This window comes from Urocitellus parryii, chromosome 9 (assembly GCF_045843805.1).
Source record: "Urocitellus parryii isolate mUroPar1 chromosome 9, mUroPar1.hap1, whole genome shotgun sequence".
In the NCBI taxonomy this organism is placed as follows: Eukaryota; Metazoa; Chordata; class Mammalia; order Rodentia; family Sciuridae; genus Urocitellus; species Urocitellus parryii.
The window spans coordinates 101,231,768-101,256,713 of NC_135539.1; the positions used below are offsets into that span (position 1 = coordinate 101,231,768).

General features: G+C 33.2%; 1 protein-coding gene across 1 annotated transcript in view; it reads right to left on the minus strand.

Annotated features, from left to right (window-relative positions):
- The window catches only part of Rrp15 (ribosomal RNA processing 15 homolog), a 47,270-nt gene that overhangs the window by 17,899 nt on the left and 4,425 nt on the right, over positions 1-24,946 (minus strand). Inside the window, exons 2-4 of the mRNA XM_026388010.2 lie at positions 15,373-15,635; positions 12,901-12,998; positions 10,238-10,439 (exon numbers count right to left, since the gene is read on the minus strand). Of these exons, the coding sequence (XP_026243795.1) occupies positions 10,238-10,439; positions 12,901-12,998; positions 15,373-15,635 (563 nt within the window). The remainder of the gene's footprint in view (positions 1-10,237; positions 10,440-12,900; positions 12,999-15,372; positions 15,636-24,946) is intronic.

The following is a 24,946-nucleotide window of genomic DNA, read 5'->3' on the forward strand; positions in this document are numbered from 1 at the left end:
TTGGTGTCCAACTTCAGAATTTATCTTTGTCTACAAATTGTTAGGTTAAAAAAATAAGTCCTAAATATATGGAGCTTATTCTAGTGATATTCAATGCAAACTAATAGTAACTAAAAGCATTTACAAAGCACTTGCCTGCTACTAAAAAAAATGTTGGCTTTTAGCAAACAATATAATATTCTTTTGATTTTAAAAATTCACCATAGGTAAGAACATGCAGTATAAAACTCACTTGTGCAGGACTCTTTTTTTTTTTTTCTTTTTTTTTAAAGCCCTAATCCCACTAATGAAAATCCTACACAGGCAGCTACTTGACAGCACTTCTTCATATAGGGCCAAAAAATGTACAGCACCATTATTAACTAAAGATTTTTTACAGAAGCTCCATACAGCTATTTCTTAGACTTCATTTACACCCTTATTTTTCCCATGTCAAAAGCTGCATGTAGCATATTGCCAAAAATAAGTTCCCTTTGGTAAACTACTGTTCAAATCAGAAACTACTCCACATTAAAACTAAACAGCATATTTTTAAAAAGAAGTGAATACAATGAGAAACTGACTTTAAACTGTTCCCATCAAGAACAATGTGTACAATCCTATTCATTCTCATTTCAAACTTGGGAGTCTCACTTTTGTCTAAACTTATCTATTTAGGCATTTTCAGTAAACAAACATTAAGCTGAATTATTTACAAAGTTAGGATTCCACACATTCCAGTTAGAGCAGTTTTTATGTGAGAGTAAAACACTGCTGCCCTGCAAAACAGGGGCAATTTAAGGACAGTAAGTATCTTGTTCCACCCCCTTCTCTGCCTTCGGCACTCATAAATATGCAAGGAACCTATGTCCTGAAAAGTGTTGGGGGACACCTAAAGACAAGTATAAGTAAAGTCTTTCCATTTCTAGACTTCCAATTCTTTAGGAGAAAGATTTCAATGGATCTAAGAGAAATGCATGGTTTTAAAAATACACAGCAATTCAGAGTCTGGGTTATGAGACACTGAAAAGTTAATAAGGTATTTCAAAATAAGGTTAATAAGTTAATAAGGTGTTTCAAAAACCTTCCCACCACTAAGCCTTCACCTTTATGAAGAACTTAAAAGGCTACCATTTAAGAGAAATGTAGGAGAAACTGAGCACCTTAACTTACCCACATTTGGCATCTGAAGAGCTCATACACAAAATCAGAACAAATAAATAAATATCAAGCCTCTTCTATTCATTTTTTTTCCTAGGGATCTTACAGAAATTTGTTGTCCTGTTAACCATGAAGATTTCTTATAGAAACTAGCTAGCATTTTCCCTTACAACAAAATTATTGTAGTAATTTCAGATAAATGAAAACCTTGAAGAAAGTCTGTAATTCAAGAGTTCAAGTAGCATATAGTAACTTCTTTCTTACCAGCAGCCAACATATTTTCCTTTGAGACTCAGATTTAAGATGCATCACATTTGCTTCTGTCTTGCCTTTATAGAAAGAGCATGAAATTCCATGAAATCTAACAGGAGTTTAGTCAGCTTTCAAAGAAAGCAAAAGGAATAATTACAACTATGAAGGAAAAACACGAATGCCTCTATATTAATAAATTTTTGATTATTTTAATATACCGAGACAACAAATCCCTCTGAATAGGTGCATATTCTGAATAGGGGAACAAATATATTTATTTAAGAGTTAAGCTTCATTTAATGAAAATTTTTAGACCAAATGTTAAGTTTTTGTTGCTTCTTTACACAGTGTCCTAATACAACTTTTTTTTTTTTTAATTACTCAGGGTCAATATTAAGGTTATCAATCAATATGACTTGCCACATATTGGTATGGCTGCTGTGGCACTTATTTGGTTCATATGGGATTGATTACAGGTTCTAGGTAAGGGAATTTCCTTCAAGTAACTGAAAATTAATTCTCTAAGCCTAAAAACTTCTAAATTTAATTGTGTGTGTGGGGGGGACTAAAATATACCGTTCATCTCCCCTAACTTGGTAAACAGGCTAACTGTCCTTAAAGATGCAGGGATCCTACTGAAAAATACTCTTCAGGTTCTGACACCATCCTTTTGTCTACTCCCTTGTGGCCATGCTGTTCTCCTACACTCTTTTCTCAACACCCTTGTTTTTAATCTGACCTTTATTGCCATCCTTTTCATTTCTGATCACAACCTGGAGCAGACATTGCCTCCAACTGTGTACACTCTCAAACATGCTCCATCTTTCACCAAAATTCTCAATTTTGGTGAAAGTGGTTACATATCTGAGTCTCTCAAATTGTAAATCTCACAAGCCCAATTCCTTCCTTTAATCCCTCAAGATCATATTAGTTCAAAATCAAGTCAATCTAGATCTCCAACATTCTTCTCCAATCCAACTCTTCTGTACACCATCAATCCCACTCCATTTCCTCAAAACCTTCATTCAGGTCTCCCTCCGGCTGTGAATATAGCAGTAGCCTCTTCTGAAACCATCTTTCCATAGTTTCAGCTCTTTCTTTTCCTCAAAAACAATTAAATCTTCAGCTTTCTTTTCCTTAAAAATAATTAGATCTAATCATAGCTCTTACCTAATGAAACTGGCCCCACAAGAAACCCCAAGAAATAAAGCACAGATTCAATAACAGAATATATAAAACACATTATCTGATTCCAGCTTTTTTATTCTGAATATTTGTTTCCAATACCACTCTTTAGCTAACACCCTACATATCCAACCTACATGGAAGAAGAAATTTTAAAAAATTACAGTTAGCCCTCTCTGTGAGTTCCACCAAAAGTGGATTGAAAATATTTTTAAAAACAAAACTGCATCTGTACCTAACATGTATAAACATTTTTTTCTTATCATTATTCCCTGAGCGATGTATTATAACACGACTTACACAGCATTTACATTATGTTAGATATTATAAGTAATCTATGGGTTATTTAAAGTATACAGGAGGATATAAGTCATATTAAAATACTATGATATTATATATAAGGAATTTGAGCATCCATGGATTTTTATATAAACAGGGATCCTGGAACCAATCCTCATAAATACTGAGGGACAGCTGTACAAAAACTAGAGAACCAGTAGGTTGTTCCCCCTTCAACATGTTGTTTTCACGGGATTTTAAAATCAAACGTTATTTTCTGAAGCACACTACTCTTGTGAATCATACTTCCTATGAGCATCCTCACGTCACAATTTTTCTACCTTTAAGACTTCAAACTTCAAGAAAACTACTCAGAATACTTATTAAACAATTTTGCAAAGGGTTCGTCTTCTTGTTTCTAAATGAATTATTTGGAAGGCTGATTCATTCTACAGAATCAAACTTTAACCAAATTTCAACCTTTTGTCCAAAATTTCTATTTTGGGACTAGAAATCATTCTTAGGCTTTCTCACTCCAATTCAAATTACTCCTTTCCAGTATTCCCTTCCTCTAGTCCCATATCACATAAATATAAATAATATAGAATATCACTAATATATAACAAGATTTATTGTGACATTATATAATGGTTAAGAAACAAAAAAAATGAGAATTATTGAGAAGTACATATTGGGTAGTGACTTCACCAATGAATGACTTTCTCTTACACATAAGCATGGCAACACCAGATTTTTTTAAAAAAGGAAAAGGAAAAGAAAAATGTGATTGTTAAATTTGTGAACATAAAAGGCATAATAAAGTCTTATACATCTCCTGTACCAATGATCTAGTCTAATGTGATAAAGATAGCAGATCTACAATTGCTACCAATAAATAAAATATGTAAACAGCTAATTTTTACAGACAACGACTTACTTACAAGAAGTATCCTAAGCCCTAGTTGAAGGCTTTCTTATTTATAAATATTAGCTATTATTTCTTCTGAAATGAACCTTTTTGTTTTACCTAGCAGTACCTGACTCAGCTTTAAGAAATAAAGCAATTCATGACTTAAATTTATCAGTTTTACATCTTTAAAAATACTTTTAAGTCAGCCAGTTATGGTGGTGCAAACCTGTAATCCCAGTGGCTCAGGAGGCAGAGGCAAGAGGATCTTGAGTTCAAAGCCAGCCTAGGCAACTTAATGAGGCCCCAAGCAACTCAGTGACCCTGGCGCTAAATAAAATATAAATAGGGCTGGAGATATGGCTCAGTGGTTAAGTGTCCCTGAGTTTAATCCCCAAGACCAAATAAATATAGATAAGTCTGCTAAAAGCCTTTCCCTAAAAGAGTTCTTTTAAAAAACTATACTACTTTTGAACCTAAAGAAAACTTTCTAACATATGAGTTCCTAAGTACTTTACTCCACAAATAACCATTGTGTATATTAAAATGAGGAATAGATGAAAAAATCTAAGGGTAACAATGTTTAAGCCACCTAGACCAAATTAAAAATATCTTGATAAAAGTAATTCCAATTACAATAGCTACAAAAAGTAAAAAATACCTAGGAATAAGTTTAAATTTAACCAAGGAGATAAATTCTAAAAAGCAAGGTTATAGGGTATACATGAAAAAACTGAAGAGGATAGTCTCACACAATAGACAGACATTCATGTTTACGGACTGGAAGAATTTGTTAGAAATGTCTGTGCTATCCTGCTATCCAAAGATATTTACAGATTCACTAGAATCTCTATCAAAATACCAACAACATTCTTTAAAGAAACAGAAAAGGCATCCTAAAAATGCCTTTTTGCATGTAACAAAAGATTTTAAACAGTCAAAGCAATCCTGACCAGAAAAAACAAAGCTGGAGGTATTAAAATACCTGACTTCCAAACATACTACAAAGATAGAGTAGTATAGCATAGTTCTGGCATAAAACACACACACACAGATATATGGAACAAAAATATATCAGACATGTCCACATATCTATAGTCAACCAATGCTTAGCTGAAGCGTCAAAAAAGTTCAGTCTATTTATTTTTTGTTCTATTTAGATACACATGACATTTGAGTATATTTTGACATATTTTATATATATATACACACACACACACACACACACGGAGTATAACTTCCCATTCTTGTGGTTGTACATGACATACAATTACACTAATTGTGTATTCATATATGGACACAGGAAAGTTACATCCAATTCATTCTACTTTACTGTCTTTCCCATTCCTATCCCCGTCCCACTTCCCTTCATTCTCCTTTGTCTAATCCACTGAACTTCTAGTCCACCCCTTCCCTCTTATTGTGTGTTAGTATCCACATATCAGAACATTTATTTGGTCTTTGTTTTTTGAGGATTGGCTTATTTCACTTAGCATGATAGTTCCACCCACTTACCAGCAAATGCCGTAACTTCATTCTTCTTCATGGTTGAGTAATATTCCATTGTGTTCATATATAACACATTTTTTTTTTATCCATTTATCTGTTGAAGGACACCTAGGTTGGTTCTATAGCTTAGCTACTGTGAATTGAGTTGCTATAAACATTGATGTGGCTGCATCACTGTAGTATGCAGATTTTAAATCCACTGGATATACACAGGAATGGGATAGCTAGGTCAAAAGGTGGTCCCAAGTTTCCTAAGGAATCTCCATACTGCTTTCCAGAGTGGATGCACCAATTTGCAGTACCACAAGCAATGTATTAATTTACCTTCTTCCCCACATCCTCACTAACATTTATTGTTACTTGTATTCTTGATAACTGCCATTCTGACTGGAGTGAGATGAAATCTCAATATAGTCTTAATTTGCATTTCTCTAATTGTTAGATGTTGAAACATTTTTTCATGTTTGTTGATCATGTGTATTTCTTCTTTTGTGAAGTCTGTTCAGTTCCACTGCCCATTTGTTTATTGGAGTGTTTGATTTTTTGGTATTAAGTATTTTGAGTTCCTGGAAATTAATGCTCTATCTGAGATGCATGTGGCAAAGATTTTCACCCATTCTCTTGGCTCTTTTATCACATTCTTGATTGTTTCCTTTGCTGTGAAGAAGCTTTTTAATTTGATGCCATTCCATTTATTCTTTTTGGGGTGAAGCAGGGGTGCTGGGGATTAAACCCAGAGCCTTGTGCAAGTGAGGCAAGCACTCTTCCAATTGGGCTATATCCCCAGCCCCATCCATTTATTGATTCTTGACTTTACTTCTTCTGCTTTAAGGGTCTTGTTGAGAAATTCAGTTCCTAAGCCAACCTAAGAGTTGGGCCTATATTTTCTTCTAATACGTGCAGGGTCTCCATTCTAATGCCCAGGTCCTTGACCTATGTTGAGTTGAGTTTTGTGCAGGGTGAGAAATAAGGGTTTAATTTTATTTTGCCACATATGGATATCCAGTTTTTCCAGCACCATTTTTTGAAGAGGCTATCTTTTCTCCAATGCATGTTTATGGCACCTTTGAAAAGGACTGTCTCTTCAATAATCTGTGCCAGGAAAACTAAATATCCATTTGCAGAAGAAATGAAACTAAAACCCTATCTCTTCCCATATTCAAAATCAACTCAAAATGAATCAGATCTAAATGTAAGATCTGAAACTACGTAACTACTAAAAAAAATGCTAAATGTTTCAGGACATTGATCTGGGCAAAGATTTTTTGGATATGGCCTCAAAAGTACAAACAAGAATAAAAATTGATACATGGAATTATATCAAAACTGAAAATCTTCTGCACCTCAAAGGAAACAACCAACAGAGTGAAGAGACACCCCACAGAATGGGAAAAAAAAAAAATATATATATATATATATATAAACTTTATCTTGATGAGGCGCTAACATCCAGAATACCTAAGGAACTCAGTAAGACCAAAAATAATTGATTTAAAAATGGACAAATAGTCTATATAAACATACATTTCTCAAAAGTTACACAAATGGCCAAAATGTATGTAAACTGCTCAATATCACTACTTCTCAAAATCAATGAGTCATTTCCCCACCTCTCCATTAGATCCCATTACAACGGCTATTTCAACAAGAAAACAAACAAATGATGGTGAGGATATGAAGAAAGAGGAAACCTCCAAACACTTTTGGTAGAAACGAAAATTAGCCATCGGGGAAAATGGTGTGGAGATTCCTCAATAAAGTACACAGAGAACTACCAATATATCTCCAAATAAAGAGTACATTGCTCTGGGGGGGTCCAGTAGGTTCCAGACAGAATCCCCACCTTTGCCTTTCTCCCTTCTCTTCAACTACCTAAAGATTCCACCTATTTCAAGTAGCATAGTATGACATAATCTAGATATCCTTATGTAGAATTTGTTCACTGTCAAGTTGACCTTGCTTACTTACTTAGTCTTAATTGAAAGACTTTAAAAGACATAAGGACAGCACCTATACAAATAGGCACTTAGTATTTTTATATCAACAATCACTCTCATGACAATCCTTTTTCAGTTATTCAGATGCCAACTCAAACATAACTTTTTTGAGTGTCTTTCCATAACTAAAAAATCAAAATGACAACAAATATTTTTAAAAGAAAGAAGTGTGCCAGGGCATTCATTGGTAGGGTGGGGTAAGTCACTCTTTTTTCTTTCAATTTATTTTTATTTATTTATTTATTTATTTTTAGTTGTAGGCAGATTTTTATGTGGTGCTGAGGACTAAATCCAGTCAGTGCCTCGTATGCACTAGGCAAATGCTCTACTATTGAGTCACAACCCCAGCCCCTAGGGTAGGTAGTTCTAAACCTAAGTTAAGAACAAAGTCACTTTGGTTTCAATCTCAAGTAATTTTTTACCTTATTCCAAAATACTATGCCTGACATCACTGAAGTAGGAAAAAAGGTCAAGAACAAGAACAAATGGTAGAATGAAAACGTAATAAACCATTAGAAAGGACACTTCATTTATTTTCATAATTCATAAAATAATTCCAAAGGAAAAGTAAATGCTTTCAGAAAATGTTATTTTGACACCAACTGGTAAAAAAAGTTCTTTCTTTCTGTTTTCCCACTATTTCTTTTCCATCCAATACTAAATCTTTTTCAAATCTTTACAATAATTCCCTACATATAGCATCCATGTGTTTATAAAATTACTTCTGGCAGATACTTTAAAGTAATAGCACTAATGAGAGCCATTTCACATAAGTATACAATTTAGGTCCTTTGATATCAAGAGAGAGAGAGAGAGGTAAGAAACATTTAATCAAAATTAAGACCATACAAAAAGTCTTTCATATTGTCTATAATAATTTACTTTCCCACCAACAGGATGTAAGAGTTCCCCTTTCTCTGCATCCTCATCAGCATTTATTTTATATATTTTTGGTAAAAGGCATTCTAATAGTATAGTGTTCCTCAAAAAGCTACCATACAATTCAAGCAATCCCAGTACGGAGTATATACCTATAGGAAATAAAATCAGTATGTTTGAAGAAAATACCTGCACTTCTATGTTCACTGCAACACTAGTCAAAACACCAGGATATGGAATCAATCTGAATGTTTATTAACAGATAAATGAATAAACAAAATATGGAATATTACTCAGCCATAAAGAATTAGAGTCAGCATGCAACTGTGATATTTGTATACATGTTTATAATAGCACAACTTGCAATACTTAAATTATGGATCCAGCCTCAGTGTTCTTAACAGATAAGTGAATAAAGGAAATGTGGTATATACAATGGAGTTTTTTTCAGTCGTGAAGAACAAAAATATGTTATTTAAAGGAAAATGGATGAAACTTGACGGCATTACATTATGTGGATAACCCAGATTCAGAAAGTCAAGGGTCTTACATTTTCTCTCATATGCGGAAGCTGGATAGGAAATGGAGAGACAATAAGGAGAATCTCATGAAAATAAGAGGGAAACTGGTAGGAAAAAAGGGAACCAAGGGAAGGAGGAGGGGAGAGTATAGGGAGAGGATGGGAGAGGTAACAGGGAATGAAATTGACCAAATGGTATATGCATGTACAAATACATGCTACAATGAAACCCACTATTGTGTATAATTCTAATATATCAGTAATCTTTTTAAATCCTGTCACTGGTTACAACATGGGTAGCCATGGAGTTATTTCACATAACTTCATGTCAAAGAAAAATAAACACATGATCCCACTCATGAGGAATCTTAAAAAGTGGATTTCATAGAAGCTGAAAGTAGAGTGTACGTATCAGAGACTAGGGCAAATAAGAGGGATATGGGGAAAGATTGGTCAATAGGTACAACAGTACAGTTAGAGAGGAGGTATAAATTCTAGTGTTCCATGGCACAATGATCTCAAATTAAATTTTTGCTTTAAAAGCAAAACAAGAGAGAGGACTCTGAATGTACTCACTAAAAATATGATAAAAGGTTTAAGGTGATAAACATGTAAATTACTGACTTGATCATAACCCAATGTACATGACTCAAAACATCATACTGAACCTCATAAACATGCATAATTATGTATTAATCGAAAAATGAAAAGTAAAAAATAAACTAGGAGAAATGACAACATTTAATCAAAGAACCTGAAAATACTTCAACCCTAGGCTGGCATAAAATTCCTAAATATTTTTCTTGCCAAAGTCATCTGTTTTTCTAAAACACATACATGCAAAAACATTCATGACAGAAATTCTTACTCCGATTGAATAAAGTACATATTGGTGGCCATATAAATCAAGCCATCAAATATATCGAAGTACTTTGCTTTAATTTTTTTTAAATTAGCCTTCATGAGATCAAAGCATATTTCATAACCTTTTATCTAGGAAATTAAAAGGAGAACTACTGAGGTCCACAGGTCAAAGGGTTGGAAAAGCAAACTTTATCAAGCCAAATCATGGAAAACATTTATAATCTTAATATCTGAATAGGATGGGAATTACCAAAGCTACCTCAATAGAAGGGACTTTCTACCATTATTTCCTAAAACTCTGACTCTTCCTATTTTAGAAGTTATACACCATCATAATTAATCTGTGGATAAAAGTCACAAATTGAAGTTGTCATCCTCACCTAGGTTATACATTCTGAAGCAAAAATGGATTTCAGATAGAAGAGATGCAATCTCCATCTCTAACCAATTTACATGAATCTATTTCCCTTCTGAGTTCAAATGGCAGGGATGAGACCTATAACAGGTAACTTCCATAAGGAGTAAATCTTCAAGAAGCTAAAGAATCCAAACTTTTAAACTGAGCCATATACATGTAAGAATTTTAATAAAATCTAAAAGAAACTGATTCTATTGTGTCTATGTGTGTTTATCTGTTTTCCCATTTCTAACTTCTTTATTTAAAAACAAAAAAGTGATGCACTGAATCTTGTATAAATGTCTTACCTGTTTGGCTTTTGAGTTCTTCCCAGATGAACTTTTTTCATTTGTACTCCCATCCATTCCTCTTAGAACACTAATAAAATCTTTCTTGGAAACAGATGATATCAACTTAGTGCGCTTTCTAATAGAGCCTCCTGCTTCTTTAATCTTTTCATCAACATTCTTTTGATGTTTCTGAACAGCATTAAATAACTGCACCACACCCCTGAAGAATATAATTGTGACCAGAACAATGTAGTTAAATAACAATTACACTAGAATACAAACTCTACGAAGAAGAAACAGTATATTTCACTGCCTAAAAAAAGGGGGCAAGTACTTATTAGGCACTCAATGAAAAAAAAAAAAATAAATGAATGGTTAAATACATCTGAAAAATGGACATACATTTCCGTTAACAAATATAAATTTCTGACTAGAGAATAAATATATATAAATTGTACAGAATTTTTATTTTTCACAGCTTTGGTTTTTCTAAGTCAACTGTTGTACAATAAGAAACAAGTTACTTTTAAAACAAAAGCTTATTTCTCAAAACATACACAATAGGTGAAGGCATTTATGGTGGAATGAAAGAGCACAGTCTTTAAGCATGTGATTCTAGAAAAGACTTGCTGCATCATAATTTCATCTGTATATTAAAAACATACCTGTCTATTCAACTATATTATCTGCAACTCTTGTATTATAAAATGAATTTTAAATCCTATGTTTAGAGCTAGAAGCACAGCTCAGTGGTAGAGTGCTTGGGTAGAATATATGAGGCGCTGGGTACAATCCTCAGCACCTCCCCGCCCCCCAAAAATCCCACTTTTAAAGATATTTATTTTAAAAGTTTGAAAGTTCATTCAAAGATGAATTCTGAAGATTAAAAACAGCGTCCTATACAGAAGCACAAGTGATTATTGAGCATTTGAAAGATGACTGATCCGAACTGATGCATTGTGTAAATGTAAAATACATTCCAGAATTCTATGACTCAACATGAAAAAGAAATTCAAAATCTCATAAATAACCATTTTACACCAATTACATGTTGAAATATTTTGAATATACTGGGTTATATATTGAATATATTGGGTTATATATTATTGTTTTACTTTTTATATATATTTTGTTTTACTTTTTTCAATAAGGCTGAGGAAAATTTTAAATTATACATGTGGTTCACATTATATTTCTACTGGACAGCAATGATTTAGACCATTAAGATCCATTCCAGTTCTGAAATTCTATAATCTATTCACTCTCTTTCGATAGTAATTCTTAGAAGAGGCAATCTGCCATGGGCTCAAGCATCTCTGCACTTTCTTGCAGAGTTTGTCAAGAGTGAAAGGCCCTGACTGCTCTTTATCCAGGACATTTCTCAGGGTTGTGTTTGAAGTAAATGACCTTGACAGTTGAAGTAATGTCCCTCCACATAAACAGCTAATTAATAATCATTATAAGAGCAATAGATTCCCTAGCACAGTGTTCCTCTCCTTTAATGCAATGCAGTATATGCACAGGCAGCCATCTATGGCACCTGCACTATCCCTGTAGGACAAAGGGAACAAGTGAGAATGTGAAGCTCTGGCTACTGCTTTTATCATGAGTAATGAAGTCTTTTGTCCCTAACCCAAAATTCTCTTGCCTTTTACCAGCAGCTCAAAAATTTAATAGTCTAGCTGATTATCTTTTAAAAAGAGAGTCAAATGCTATCTCCTTCAGCAGGGCCATGACCAGGGTGAAACAAAAGAGGTGCTTGGTACAAATTTAAGGAAGCATTCACTCTCACAGGATGACCCTAATTTCTCTTAGTTATTTATATTTATTCTTACATTTAATTCTCAGAAAAAAACTCTATACGCTGGGTAAATTAGCCTCTTTTAACAGATATACTGAAGCAGTATGGTATGCCCAAGTACACAGAGCAAGTAGGTTACAGTCTGGTCCTATCACCCATGCCCTAAATCACTATACATAACCATTTCACTATGTAACACCTCAATAGATCAAAAAATGACCAGAAATAATGTGGGTAACTAAGATTTTAAAATAAATTCACTAAGTACATTCTTTAAGTACCAATCCAAATGTTATCTTCTCTGTGAAGCCTTCCCATCTAACCTAGACAATCGCCTATGAATGTTCCCAGCACACAGTATGTGCCTCTATTCTCAAAAAGACTATAAATTCTACACTTAAGAGGGTAAGGACCACCCACAGCCACCATATCCCATTTACCTTTGGACAGGGAGGTCACCAAATATTTGGTGCCCATAATAAAAAAAAAAAAAAAAGTAGAGTGTAACAAGAGCATGAAACTGCCATCATTTGCAATGTATTGTCCCATAAATACAATGCAAAATAACAAAAATAATTATCAAGTATCATAAATTTAGATAACCATCATAACAGAAATGCATTAAGAAGTTTTACTTCTTAATGTTGTACACTGTTCTCATGACTACAAAAACAAGATGATCTGAAATAGGTTCATACTAAATATACACTTAACACATTATATTCCTGCTTTTAAAAGATCTCCAAAATCTTTGGTTGAATTTAGTGTTTAACAGGAGACTTAGATAAATATCACTTGGCTTGAGAAGGCAGAGCTTAAGAATCAAGTCTGATCAAAATTTTAGTCTACTTATTTTTAAAGGGCAAAAACTCTGTCTTACCTTGTTGCAATTCTCTGAAGATTTCTCTCTGTTTCTTTGTCTCTGACGACATCTGGCTTTACTCTGCACATCATTTCCCACTCCCGCTTCTTATCAAGCTGTGTTATAAATATTGTTATGTGAAAGAATATTAAGCATTTTTGAAAGTGCGGCAAACTTTGATATGATACTCTGTGAAAGGACAAAGGTAATAAATCATTCTGGCTTAGGTTGTCATAGAGACTTTTAAAAAACCACAAGTTTAGGGGTTCAGCTCAAAGAAACTGTGGTTAGCACTCAGCATGTCATGTGAGAGGCATAAAGTGAGTTTCTGTCAGGTTTCCTGACAGCAGGGGTCTGGAGCACTGCCAGTATGTTCAGCCAGGCAGTACAAGGTAGTGTGTAAAAGAGCCACATGCCTGATCTGCCATCAACAGATCATCAGAGGGAAGCAAAAGGAAGACTCCATACTAACTTCAAGTTTGAGCACTGTTTCTCTTTACTTTCAGAAAGTGAATTCTTTGACAGAATAAAAATGTATTTCAGCTTTTTAAAGAATATCATATTTACATAGATATTCATTTAGTGACTACTATTCTCTGTACAAAATAATTTATATCTGTTTCTCCTCTTGCAGCACGTTGACTAATATTCATGCCAGATATGGCCCATCAGTTACAAACTATAGCAATTTGATTCTCTGCTATTATGCAAAAATAGGAGAGGGGCTGAGAAGTAAGAAAGTCCTACACACAACATGATCTAGTTCAAAATGGTCTTTCAGTAGTATACTGGTCTCAGGATACTAGTCAGGTCTCTTTCTCAGTCCAACATTTAACCAAAGAACAAATACGCTGGTAAGAACTAATCACCTAAAATCTACCAAGCATCAAAAGCATCCATATCAGTAATAAAGTGGAAAAAATATTTCCTTTTATTTCTTCCTTTTCTCACTTTATCTCTTATTTTATAATAAAGAAAATGTCTAACAGTTAACCAAATTCCTACTCTCACTATAAAGATCCACCTTTTTCTTTTCTAAAAAAATATTCTTCTGAAAATCAGATAATACATCTAATAGTCATGAAACTCACTATCGGATAAACAAGAAAAAAATATTTATGATAATTTATATAGACTCCACTATAAAAATGTTTTTCAAAGAGCACTGTAGATGCTATGCTGTGTTTCTGGTATCAAGTGTTTGTCCATGCATTATGTGGACACAGTACCATCCCTAGCACTCAAAGCTGTGACTTAAGAGTAGTCATAAATTCATTCTTCTTGGCTTCAATATTCTGTTCTCCACCTCAATAGAACTTTGAGACTAGAGATGATTAAAGATTCTGATATCATTAAAGCTTCTTCTAGCTTTTGCCAGAGAATAAACAAATATTCAAATTGCTAGTTAAAAAGCTATTGAGCTATTTGTAATATAGACAAAATGTATGCTCAATTATAATGAAACTACTGAATTAATATAAGAACCACATTGTGAGTTGTTTTAAAGAGCAATGCTTGAAAAGTTCCACTTTTATATAGCCTTTCACACAGAGCAACCAGCAATAAGAACAAAGAAAAACATTCATCTTGAAACAAGGTGAGGGGATGTCAAACATAAAAGGACATACACACCAATTCAAAATCTGTTTTTTGTTCATTTCTACCTAGAAAGTTCTTCTTGGAAGTCAGTACTTCTATACTGCCAAAACAATTATACAAAATTATTTTTATTTCATTAGAAAATAATACTTATTTCAGTAATCAAATATTTTATACATGGATACAAGTACCAGGGATATAAAAACTACCACTGTTTCTTTTTAATAGTATAGAACAGCAAATTTATGTCCAACTTTTGGTCTTTAATAACTTTGTATAACTTCTATCATCAGTGGTTTAGCCAAAGCAAAATAAATTCAAGTTTATCTAACAGTGAAATATTCACTTTTCAGAATTCAACCAACCAAGACTGTGAAATTTTCACAGATTCATATTATAAAATATTTTTAGCAAAAGACTAATATGCTTCTATTAGTTCAGAACCTAATGATATCAGCATAAGGATGGCTAAAATTTATAAAATATTTAGACCCTGGAGTCAATTGCATATATAAATGCTTAATTTTAAAATGATAAATTTTCAGACTTTATATTTCTATGGCTTGGCTTAGATGATTAAAAAGTGAACATGCTCAGGGCTGGAGTTGTGGCTCAGTGGTAGAGTGTTCACCTAGCACGTGTGAGGTCCTGGGTTCGATCCTCAGCACCACATAAAAATAAACAAAATAAAAAAGGTATAAAAAAAAAGTGAACATGCTCAATGAGTAATGAGACTAAGTTTCTAAAAATAACCTTGAGTATCCACACCCACATAAAAAGCAAGTTAAAAACTAGAATATTAATTGCATACACACTGCAAGGAACAATATGGTATAGATAAGAACTAGATTAGACAGTTATTTAATCCATAAGACAACTGGTAAGACATACCTGTTTTCTTTTCTCTAGTCTTTCTTGCTTTAACTTCTCTTTTTCTTTTTCCAGCTCTTTGTTTTTGATGAGAATGGTGGGTTTACTTTTAGGAGTTTTTTTGTTAAGGATTTTAGCCATGGCATCTGCCCAGCCCACATTAGTCCCAGCACTTGATTCTGCAGCATTTTCATCTTCTTTGTCACAGGGTTCAACATCATCCTCATTGTCAGCTTCTATTGCTTCATCATCAGACATATGATCCTTTTCTGATTCATAGCTTCCTAAGAGTAAAAAAAATATATTAAATTTTAGAAACATAAGCAGAGGTTGCCAAGATCATGACCAGACTCCTTGGGCCCTTCATAAAGCTTCACCTGCCTCTACGCTTATAAGGGACTTAGTTCTGATTGCCAAAGCTGCAGTAATAGCGGGGAACAGCAGGTACTTATATCCAAATGCTATCAGTCCCAAACACCTAGCCCAGTCACACTGACAGTGAAGTCACAGTGGTTTCAAGATCCAGGATCCAGGTAGCAACAACAAATCCAACATACAACAGCCTCTGCCACTTTACTATTATCGGGCCATAGCAGGATGTACTCAAGTACATGAACCTTAGCTATGCCACCAAACTACTAAAAGAGAATAATAAAGATTATGTTAAAGATAAATAACACCACAAATTTAATATATTAAGAAAACTGGTACAGTATTAAAGTGATTTCTCTAAGGGACTTGGCCTAGATATTTAAAATTCTGAATCTGTATGTAGATAAATACTAAAGTCCAGATTCATATCATTTTAAAGAATTTGGATATAACATTATAAAACTTGTTTTTAACACTTTCGAAAAAAATTGTCTAATGATGTGACCAAGATATCAAAGATCCAATTACACTAGTGAGTGACTGAATAAAAATATCAAGTTCTGAGTTAAAAATATAAAGTTGTAAGTGTACTATTAATTTCATCATGCCAAACCTATCTAATCAAGTATATAAACGTTACCAGCATATTAGTTCATCATGTAAGATTCAAATGGCTAGGGTTAGGGGACTGGCAGAAGCTCTGCTAGAAAAATCAACTTGCTCAGCAACTCTGAATATTTTAAACTTAGAAGCCTTTCTCCACTTCTAAGATGAAATAAATGTACTTTAACAAAGGCAGCACAAGCAGTCAGCACAGTGTGAGTACAATTATATTCTCCAGGGCCCTCTGGAGAGCTTTTGTTTTATTCTTTAGAAACCCATGGAATATAGGAAAGACTACAAAACAGAAAATCAACCAACAATTTAGTAACTTGGAATTCTTCTTAATAAGCAAAAGAAGAGCTAATAAAGGCAGCTGAAAAATTAATAAACAAGAAAACTTAGTGATTTACAAATAGTTGTCACTAGTAGTTATGTCTTTGGGTAACAAATGTGCTTTTTATGGTTGACTCCAGACTAGTTGAATCTCAGAGATTATTTCAAAAAATGCCATTACCTAAAACTTTTTTCCTATCAAAACATCTCTACTAAATAACAATATTAGGAATTAACAATACTGGTAATCTTATTATAAACAGTAACTCCTATACATTAAAATAAAAATTAAGAAAAAACTGAAAGGAAAAGGCGTAGGAATAACAAGTTTCATGCTGCTCCCTATTTAATCAAATTCTGATGTCCTCCTATCCAACTCAGAAACTTCATTCAAATATACAGGACTAAAAAGCAAACTATAGCTCTGACACACCAGTGAGACTGCTCTGGGCCCCTTTATCTCTATCAAAGCTAAGCATGGTAACCACAACCTCTGCTTCTACCTTCTGAAACATCTACTGGCTGATTATACTGGTACTTAAAAATTACCTGTTCTTCAATCTCAAGCTTTAGTTTCTTCTCTATGCAACAAAACGTGCATATTCTACCTTTAAATATATTCACCATTTTAATATCAGCTTATTGCATAATCAAAGAGGTAGACTATTAATTTCAGAGTGTCACCCTCTTATCTATTTACTTTAAGATGTGAATCAGCGACAACTCTTCTTTAGAACTGTAATTATAATATTTCAATTTGGGTATGACTTTTGTATAACACAAACTCTGCATTCCTAATTCAAAAATCCATACACAAAATATTCTGAAATTTGAAATTTTTTTGTGTACATGTTCTCAAAAGGTTTTGGATTTTGAAGTATTTAAAATTTTGTATTTTTGGATTAGGGATGCTCAACCAGTAAAGACTATGCAAATATTCCAAACTCTAAAAACCTCTGACATACTTCTGGTCTCAAGCATTACAGATAAGATATTCATACCTTTACTTTTTAAGTGCTGAGAATTCACAAAATGGATATAAAATTGAGTATTAACACATTTCAAATTAAAATTGGTCATATAAGAAAATAGCAAATAAAAACACATATCCAAAATGAACTTCAGGAATGAGTAAAAATGAATTTAAAAAAAATTAACTGAATATAACATAAAATTAAGAGTTAAATAAAAAAAAACAATATTTTACATTGTTTAAATACATGATCTTAAAACATAAAGGGTTTATGGTATGGAAAAATATTGAAAGAAATGTTAAAAGCAAGAAACCTTTTATAATTTTATTACTATGATGGAGCTGTGCATTTCTTAATGAAGAGAAATTATATTTGTAAAACAAACTTGTTTATTTAATTTGAAGTTTTTCTATACATTACAGTTACGTCAATTTAAGAAGTTTAGACAGTGAGTCTAGGTTTGACATCCAAATATATGTAATATTAGATAATATATATATATATATATTATAAATGAATGTTTCCAAACAGAAGCTGGTAGCATTTTATCCAATCTAATTAAAATATACTCATATATTATATGCCAGACTGTAGGGCCACACAATTTTTCCCCAGGAAACATCTCCTAGGACCAGAACATTGTGAAACAAAGTTCAGAGAAAATAGATAGTTGAAAAATAAATGTTAATATTACATATACTTTAGTCCTCAGTTAGCAGCGCCAAACTCAAATAACAAAATAATTCTTTGAAAAAAAATGCTTTCTCTAGTAAGCATGTATCTAACTGTAAAGAGACACAAATATTTAAAAGTTTATGTCAATGAAAACTATCTGAATGATCAAAAGCAGAAAGATCTTTTCCAACTCCTGATAAAACATCAAAACTACAACAGTGACATCTAGTGTTTCATCCTGATGTACTTACATACAAACTGCAGCAAACTTCACACTTTTTAATGGCACTAAAACGTAGCCCAAATGCTTTGATTATGTAAGCCACTCCAATTCACCACTCTGAAACCCTGTCTAATTGTCTGATGTACTTCTTACCCAGCTTAACCACGATATGCATATTATAGTCACAATAAATCCACGAAAAGTTTTATGACACCATATTACATAAGCTATACTCACCCTACGAATTAAAAATTATTTTTTAAAAATTTGCAAAAGTCGGGGTTGGGGATATAGCTCAGTTGGTAGAGTGCTTGCCACGCATGAGAAGGCCTGGGTTCAATCCCCAGCACCACAAAAAAAAAAAAAAAAAGAAGAAGAAGAAGAAGAAGAAGAAGAGAAAAAGAATTTGTAAAAGTCATGGTTTTTATTTTATCTATTTATTTATTTTTAAAGCTCTAGCTCAGAGGCCTTTAGTAAGGCATTTACTGTCACTGGAAACGATTACGTATAAACAAATGAAAAAAGTCAAATTTGGTCTCCCAGTATACTATAAACAGAATTTACTTCTAGGATACCAAAAATTATCATTATGTGAATCAGAAAGTAAAACTGGTTCTTAAAACTTTACTGTATTCTACTAAAATGAAATTCTTCTAATTTTCCACTAACCAATTTTTAACAGCAAAAGTTTATCCAGGCATCTTAGGGGCACAGATAGAAATCACCAAACAAGTGAAAAATCCTTTGAACTCCTTTTGTCTGTTTTCCTAAACATTATTTCTGCATTCTATTTTAAAAGTCTAGAAATTAAGTAAGGGCTAGAGAGGATGTGTATTGGAAGTAATGACAAAAATTTCTGATCATGGCAATATTCTATCTACACCAGAGCTACCCTGGAGCCACCAACCACAAGAGGCTACTGAATACTTCAAACATGTCTAGAATGACAGAGGAGCTGAATTGTCTATTTTGAGTAATTTGAATTAATTTACATTTAAGTAGCCACATATGGCTGGCTAGTGGCTAACATACTGGATAGAGAGAGCAGGGTTATATCTCCGAGGTACTGAGTTAGACATAAGGTATTTTTCGTCTCCTGCTGCCTTTCCTCTCAAACCTCCAGTCCCTTTCAAACTTGCCATCTGTCCCTGATCCCGGATATGGTTAGCTGCTAGCAGAAAAGTCAGCCATTTTCCTTAGCCTTTAAAAAGGGGAAAAGTTTTAAGACGATTCATAGTCCCCTCAACATTTATTGAGCAGCCATGAACGATGGGCAAGGAAGGAAAAGTAAATGATAAATCTAAATCTAGGAGATGGGGTTATAGCTCAGTGGCAGAGTGCTTACCACACATGTGTGAGGCACTGCATCCAATCCTCAGTAGCATATATAAATAAAAATTTAAAAATAAAATAAAATAAAGATTTAAAATAATTTTTCTTAAAATCTGAATCTAGGTTTCTCTCCCTGGGAAATCTGTGTGTTTTTTGTTTTTTGTTTTTGTTTGTTTGTTTTTAAGAAGACAGAGAGAAAAAAAAAGGATGAAGAAAGGGTGAGAGGTTTGGAAAGATGGCTTAGGAAGTCTGACAAGGATGATCAAGTTGTTTCTTAAAAGGCAAAACAAGAAATTTGGATGACAACAGAAAGGAGGAGTGAAAGAATTAAGGTTCTATAATCCAGGTTGACTAATCAAGGGAGGAGGCAAGGTCACTGAGCTTAGAACCAATGCTTTATATGAAAATAAAAATTATCATAGAAATCATATTACTTTTGGCATTCCAGGCAGGAGAGATCAGCATGTCCGAAAGCATAGGAATATTATGGAAGATGAAATAAAATGATAAATATATCAGACTTTGTATTTTCCAGAAATAAAATACATATTAATCCCAAAATTAAAACCTAGTAGCATAAAAGCTTCATGCTTCAGATATGTGCTTCCAATAAAAGGCCAAACTGCTAGTGGCTTTTTTTCCCAACACTTCCTTTGGTCCTTACTTTTAAAGTTTCTCCTTTAGGTTATAAAGTTATTCTTTTTTTTAAAGATTTCTTTTAAGATGGACACAATTATGTTTATTTATTTTATTTATTTTTATGTGGTGTTGAGGATCAAACCCAGAGCCTCACATGCTGGAGGCAAGTGCTCTACCACTGAGTTATAACCCCAGACCAAGAAAGTTATTCTTTAAAATGCAAATACCACCTGGGAGTATTAAGCCTACTGAATAAATTTAACTTACTTCATGTCTTTGGAATTTACCCTAAATCAACTAAGTTCCTCATAAAAATTTGACTGAGATGAGCCCTTTCGTAGTTAAGGACACAGAAGTCAGGCTGATGGGTTCAGTCTCAACTCCAGACACACACGTGACTTTTTTCACATTAAGTTCTCTGCCTTAGTATTACATCTGTTAAAAAAAAAGAAAAGAAAGAATAAAACAGGACCTACTTTACTATTTTTTGTGTGTGTGTGTGTCTGATAATTAAATGAGCTAATAAATATGAAGTTCTTTTTAAAAGTCTAGTTCTCTGTAAACAACATTTATGAATGGATTACACATCACACACAAACACACATAAATACACATTGAAATTTTTTATAAGGCTATATAGGAAAAATTAAAGAATATCTCTAGTGTCTGGGATCTTTACAATATATGTGAATTACTGAATAAGAAGCTTTCCATGACTACACAGTTATGGCGTTAAGGGTTAAACTCCTATCACTGAATTAGACGGGTGTAGCATTATGTCCTGATGCCATTATTTTCTGACAGAATAACCTTGAAAACATTAAGTAAATCCTGGTGCCTTAAAATGGAAATAAAAATCACACCCACCTTACTGGTTGTTGCAATGATAAATGAGATACATGTACAAAGTGCTTAGCCCAGACCTGGTAACTAAATAAATGCCTGCTAAATAAATGACAATAAATTACCAGAGGACAAGATAATGATAACCCAGGGGACAGAACAATGAAGGAATGGAAAAGGCTTAAAAAAGAATGCTGACAATTAATTAGAATGGCATTATTCAGCTTAAGGTTTTGGTTATAGTCTCTATGTGCCAGGTAATTCCACATGCTAGCTACCTTTTACTTTGTTTCACAAGTGGCCAACATCTCTGTTACACAACTTTTTAAAGTACTGTAAAATACTGATACAAATACAAACTAGCTAACACGTTTAGGGCTAACTACTATCTAAAACATTTTTATGCATTTCACAACACTTCTATATAAGTTGATTTTATTATTCTATTTATGTAGATGAATAGTTTAAAAAACATGCCCTAAGTCACAAAGCTAAGGGGTAGAGTATTAGGGTATTAGATTTCTGAAACACTAAAAGGCTTAGAATGAAAGAGTCAATTCAGAATAATATGTACTGAACGAATGCAGCAAATAGCATTTTTTAAACATCATTTAATAAAGCTTGAATTAGAAAGAAATTTCTAACAGCCTCAGTTAATCATAAGAGTCCATTCCATTCCCTATTCTGACATTTTACATAAATATAAACATACCCCTAGTTATTAAAAGCTGTGTAAAACTACTACTCCCAATTCTATTGTAAATCATTCCTTCTGCCCATGCCACAGGGTCTTTCCTGCCAATTATTATTCAACTTAGAATATTAAAAACTGATGTATTAAAAATTTTTAAAAAACAATTACCTTTGAAAAAAAAAAGGCAACCCAAGTTTCCATAAAAATAACCAAAAATAAAGTGCTACCATGGAATAGCACTGTCAGATGAAATTACATGAACTATTTGGAGAAGCCAAAGCAGATAGAGCCTGGAAATTGTCTGTTTCCTGAGTGTGTCCTATAAATTGCTAAACCACTCAAGTAGGGCTATGTATGATATACTTCATTTCTTAGGCATGTTTCTTTGCTATTTTAGGTAACTTAAAAGATGAAGGAGGTTATAAGCTACAGTTTGATGAAAAGCACATTTATCTGCTAGGCTATTATATCTTATATACAGTTTGTAGTTCATAAAAAAATGAAGGCATATCTCTTACAACATTCTAAACTAGACTGTTATCAAGTCCTGTGTTAGAAGTAGATAGCCCCTCTTCACATGTGTGACTATAACAATTCAGGTTTTTTGGCCAGAAAACATAAAATTACCATCTGCCTCACTTTTCTACTGTCAGGCCAGGTCAATCAGATCCTGGCACTGGATAGCAACCAACACTCTCTTTATCTTGGTTGATTTACTGAGTACAGAAGCTTTCCCACCACTATCAGAAGCTTAAGAAATCTAGTTAGGACTGAATCAAAACCTACAATGTATCAATTCAATAAATATTCAAGGGTAACTCAAGAGGTAGAGACTACCTTCCTCCCCTTTGTAATACTTCATGTCATCATTGTTATTTACACAGTTCAGGGATAACTCAAATAGGGGTATCATCCTCCCCTCTATGCTGCCTGACACTTACATTTTACTTAAGATGCTGACTATAGTTGCACACATCTCTGCTTCATGACTGCCTGCAATTTTACCATGATCAAATCTCAAGGCAAAGTATCATACCAAATTTCAACCTAATTCATTTTGCTATCTCAAATTTATATTATATACAACTTCAGTTAATTTTAACCTCAGTGATAAAATGGTTTAAGAGTGTAAAAAAAATGGCATTGATAAGCTTTTGATTTTGCACATGATTAAATGTATAGTACTCAAAGTACTATACCATGCATGAGGCTTTCTGTCAAACTGAGATAAAACTTCCAACAAAATTGACAAGGTTCCTGTCCTCACAGAGTTTCGGAATTTTCTACAACACATAATATTTTTAAAAGTTTTACACTCACATAAGCACATGTAACATGTGAAAAGAAATTAAAACAAAAATTAAAAAAATAATAATGTATCCTATGAAATATAGGCAGCATATTGCTACAGAAGTTACTTCAAATGTAAATATAATGCACATCCCTATGATTTTATACACCAGTTAAAATTCAAAGTGATTCAGTTTCCTAATAAAACTACTCCTAATAATATGCCTATAATTTGTATACTGATTCCTTGTGTGTCTGAGGTCTGAGACTTTATAGTTTTTCAGTACCACCATCTGAAAACTTTTGATAACTTAGTTCTACCAAAGTATACAACTGTCTGAACTAGACAAATCATTTCCAAGGTGCACCTTTCCAGAGACATGATTTTACAAAAAGGAATTTCTTACATTACACAGCAAACTGAGTTAAACCAAAGAAGAATGTACACAATTAACCAATAGTCCTACATCCCTAAATTTATTAAAGGGCCCTTTATTATTATTTATCTCTATCAAAAAGAAAGTCTAAATTCTGAAAGGGAAACTAGATGGAAAGAAATATATTGAAACGTAAAGAATTCAGAAAAGACTAAGAGAAAGTGAAGTTTTAAAAAGTATGCTAGCCGCACAGCATACTAGGAAGGGGAAAGGTCATGCTGGGCAAGAAACTAGGAGCTCAGAATGCAGTAAAACTAGGAAATGGTAAGATGGAAGCTCTGAGAAGCAAGCATTGATCACACCACATAGGCTGGTTATGCAAACTACTGGCAGTTCATAAGGAGACACGGCCAATTGTCATACATGCACTTTCTATTTGCAAATTCACCCACTTGATAAAATTTATTTGTAAACTCAAAATCAATACTTGATGGAACTTTCACAGTCATCCACAAACATGCTCAGAGTGGTAAAAATTTTCAGTCTGCCGATATTCACACACTCAGCCAAGGCAACATTCTATCTTCTTATTTCAGCTTTCATACAGTGAAAAGATGTCCTTTCCAGACTATTTGGTGTTATGTTTTTCACATTTCTGTGCATTTTTCTTAGTGACCTCACTATTTTAAATGCCCCCAATTATGCTTTCTGGCCTTCATAAGCCCAAGAAGACTATGGTATACCTTACAGAAAAAAAATACATATGCTAAATAAGTTTTATTCAGGCAGAACTTATCTTTTATTTCTTTTTATTTCTCCTAAAAGCAATCTTCAGTATTCACTAATTTAGTGTGTGCTATGAGTTGATAGACCATTATCAAATAGTGAAAAGTGACTATGAATTCACAAACTGAGAGTAAGTATTTAGGAACACTGGGCAATTTGACATTTCCACAATATCCAAATATATGCTCATTTTTCTTGGTCATTTTATTTATTTTTAAAGATATCTATCCATGTCAGACTGGAAATTTTTAAAAAATAATAAAATAAAAATGGTCCTTCATCATTGGTAATTTAAGAAACAATGACCAGAGGACAGACTGCAGAAAGTGCAGTTATCAACAGGGCACACAGATATTAACTGTTAGTACTAACCTAAACAAAAGAGATATAGGCAAGAATTAAGTTGGTGACAAGAAATATTTGAATTAAATCAAACAAATGTGGAAACAAAGGA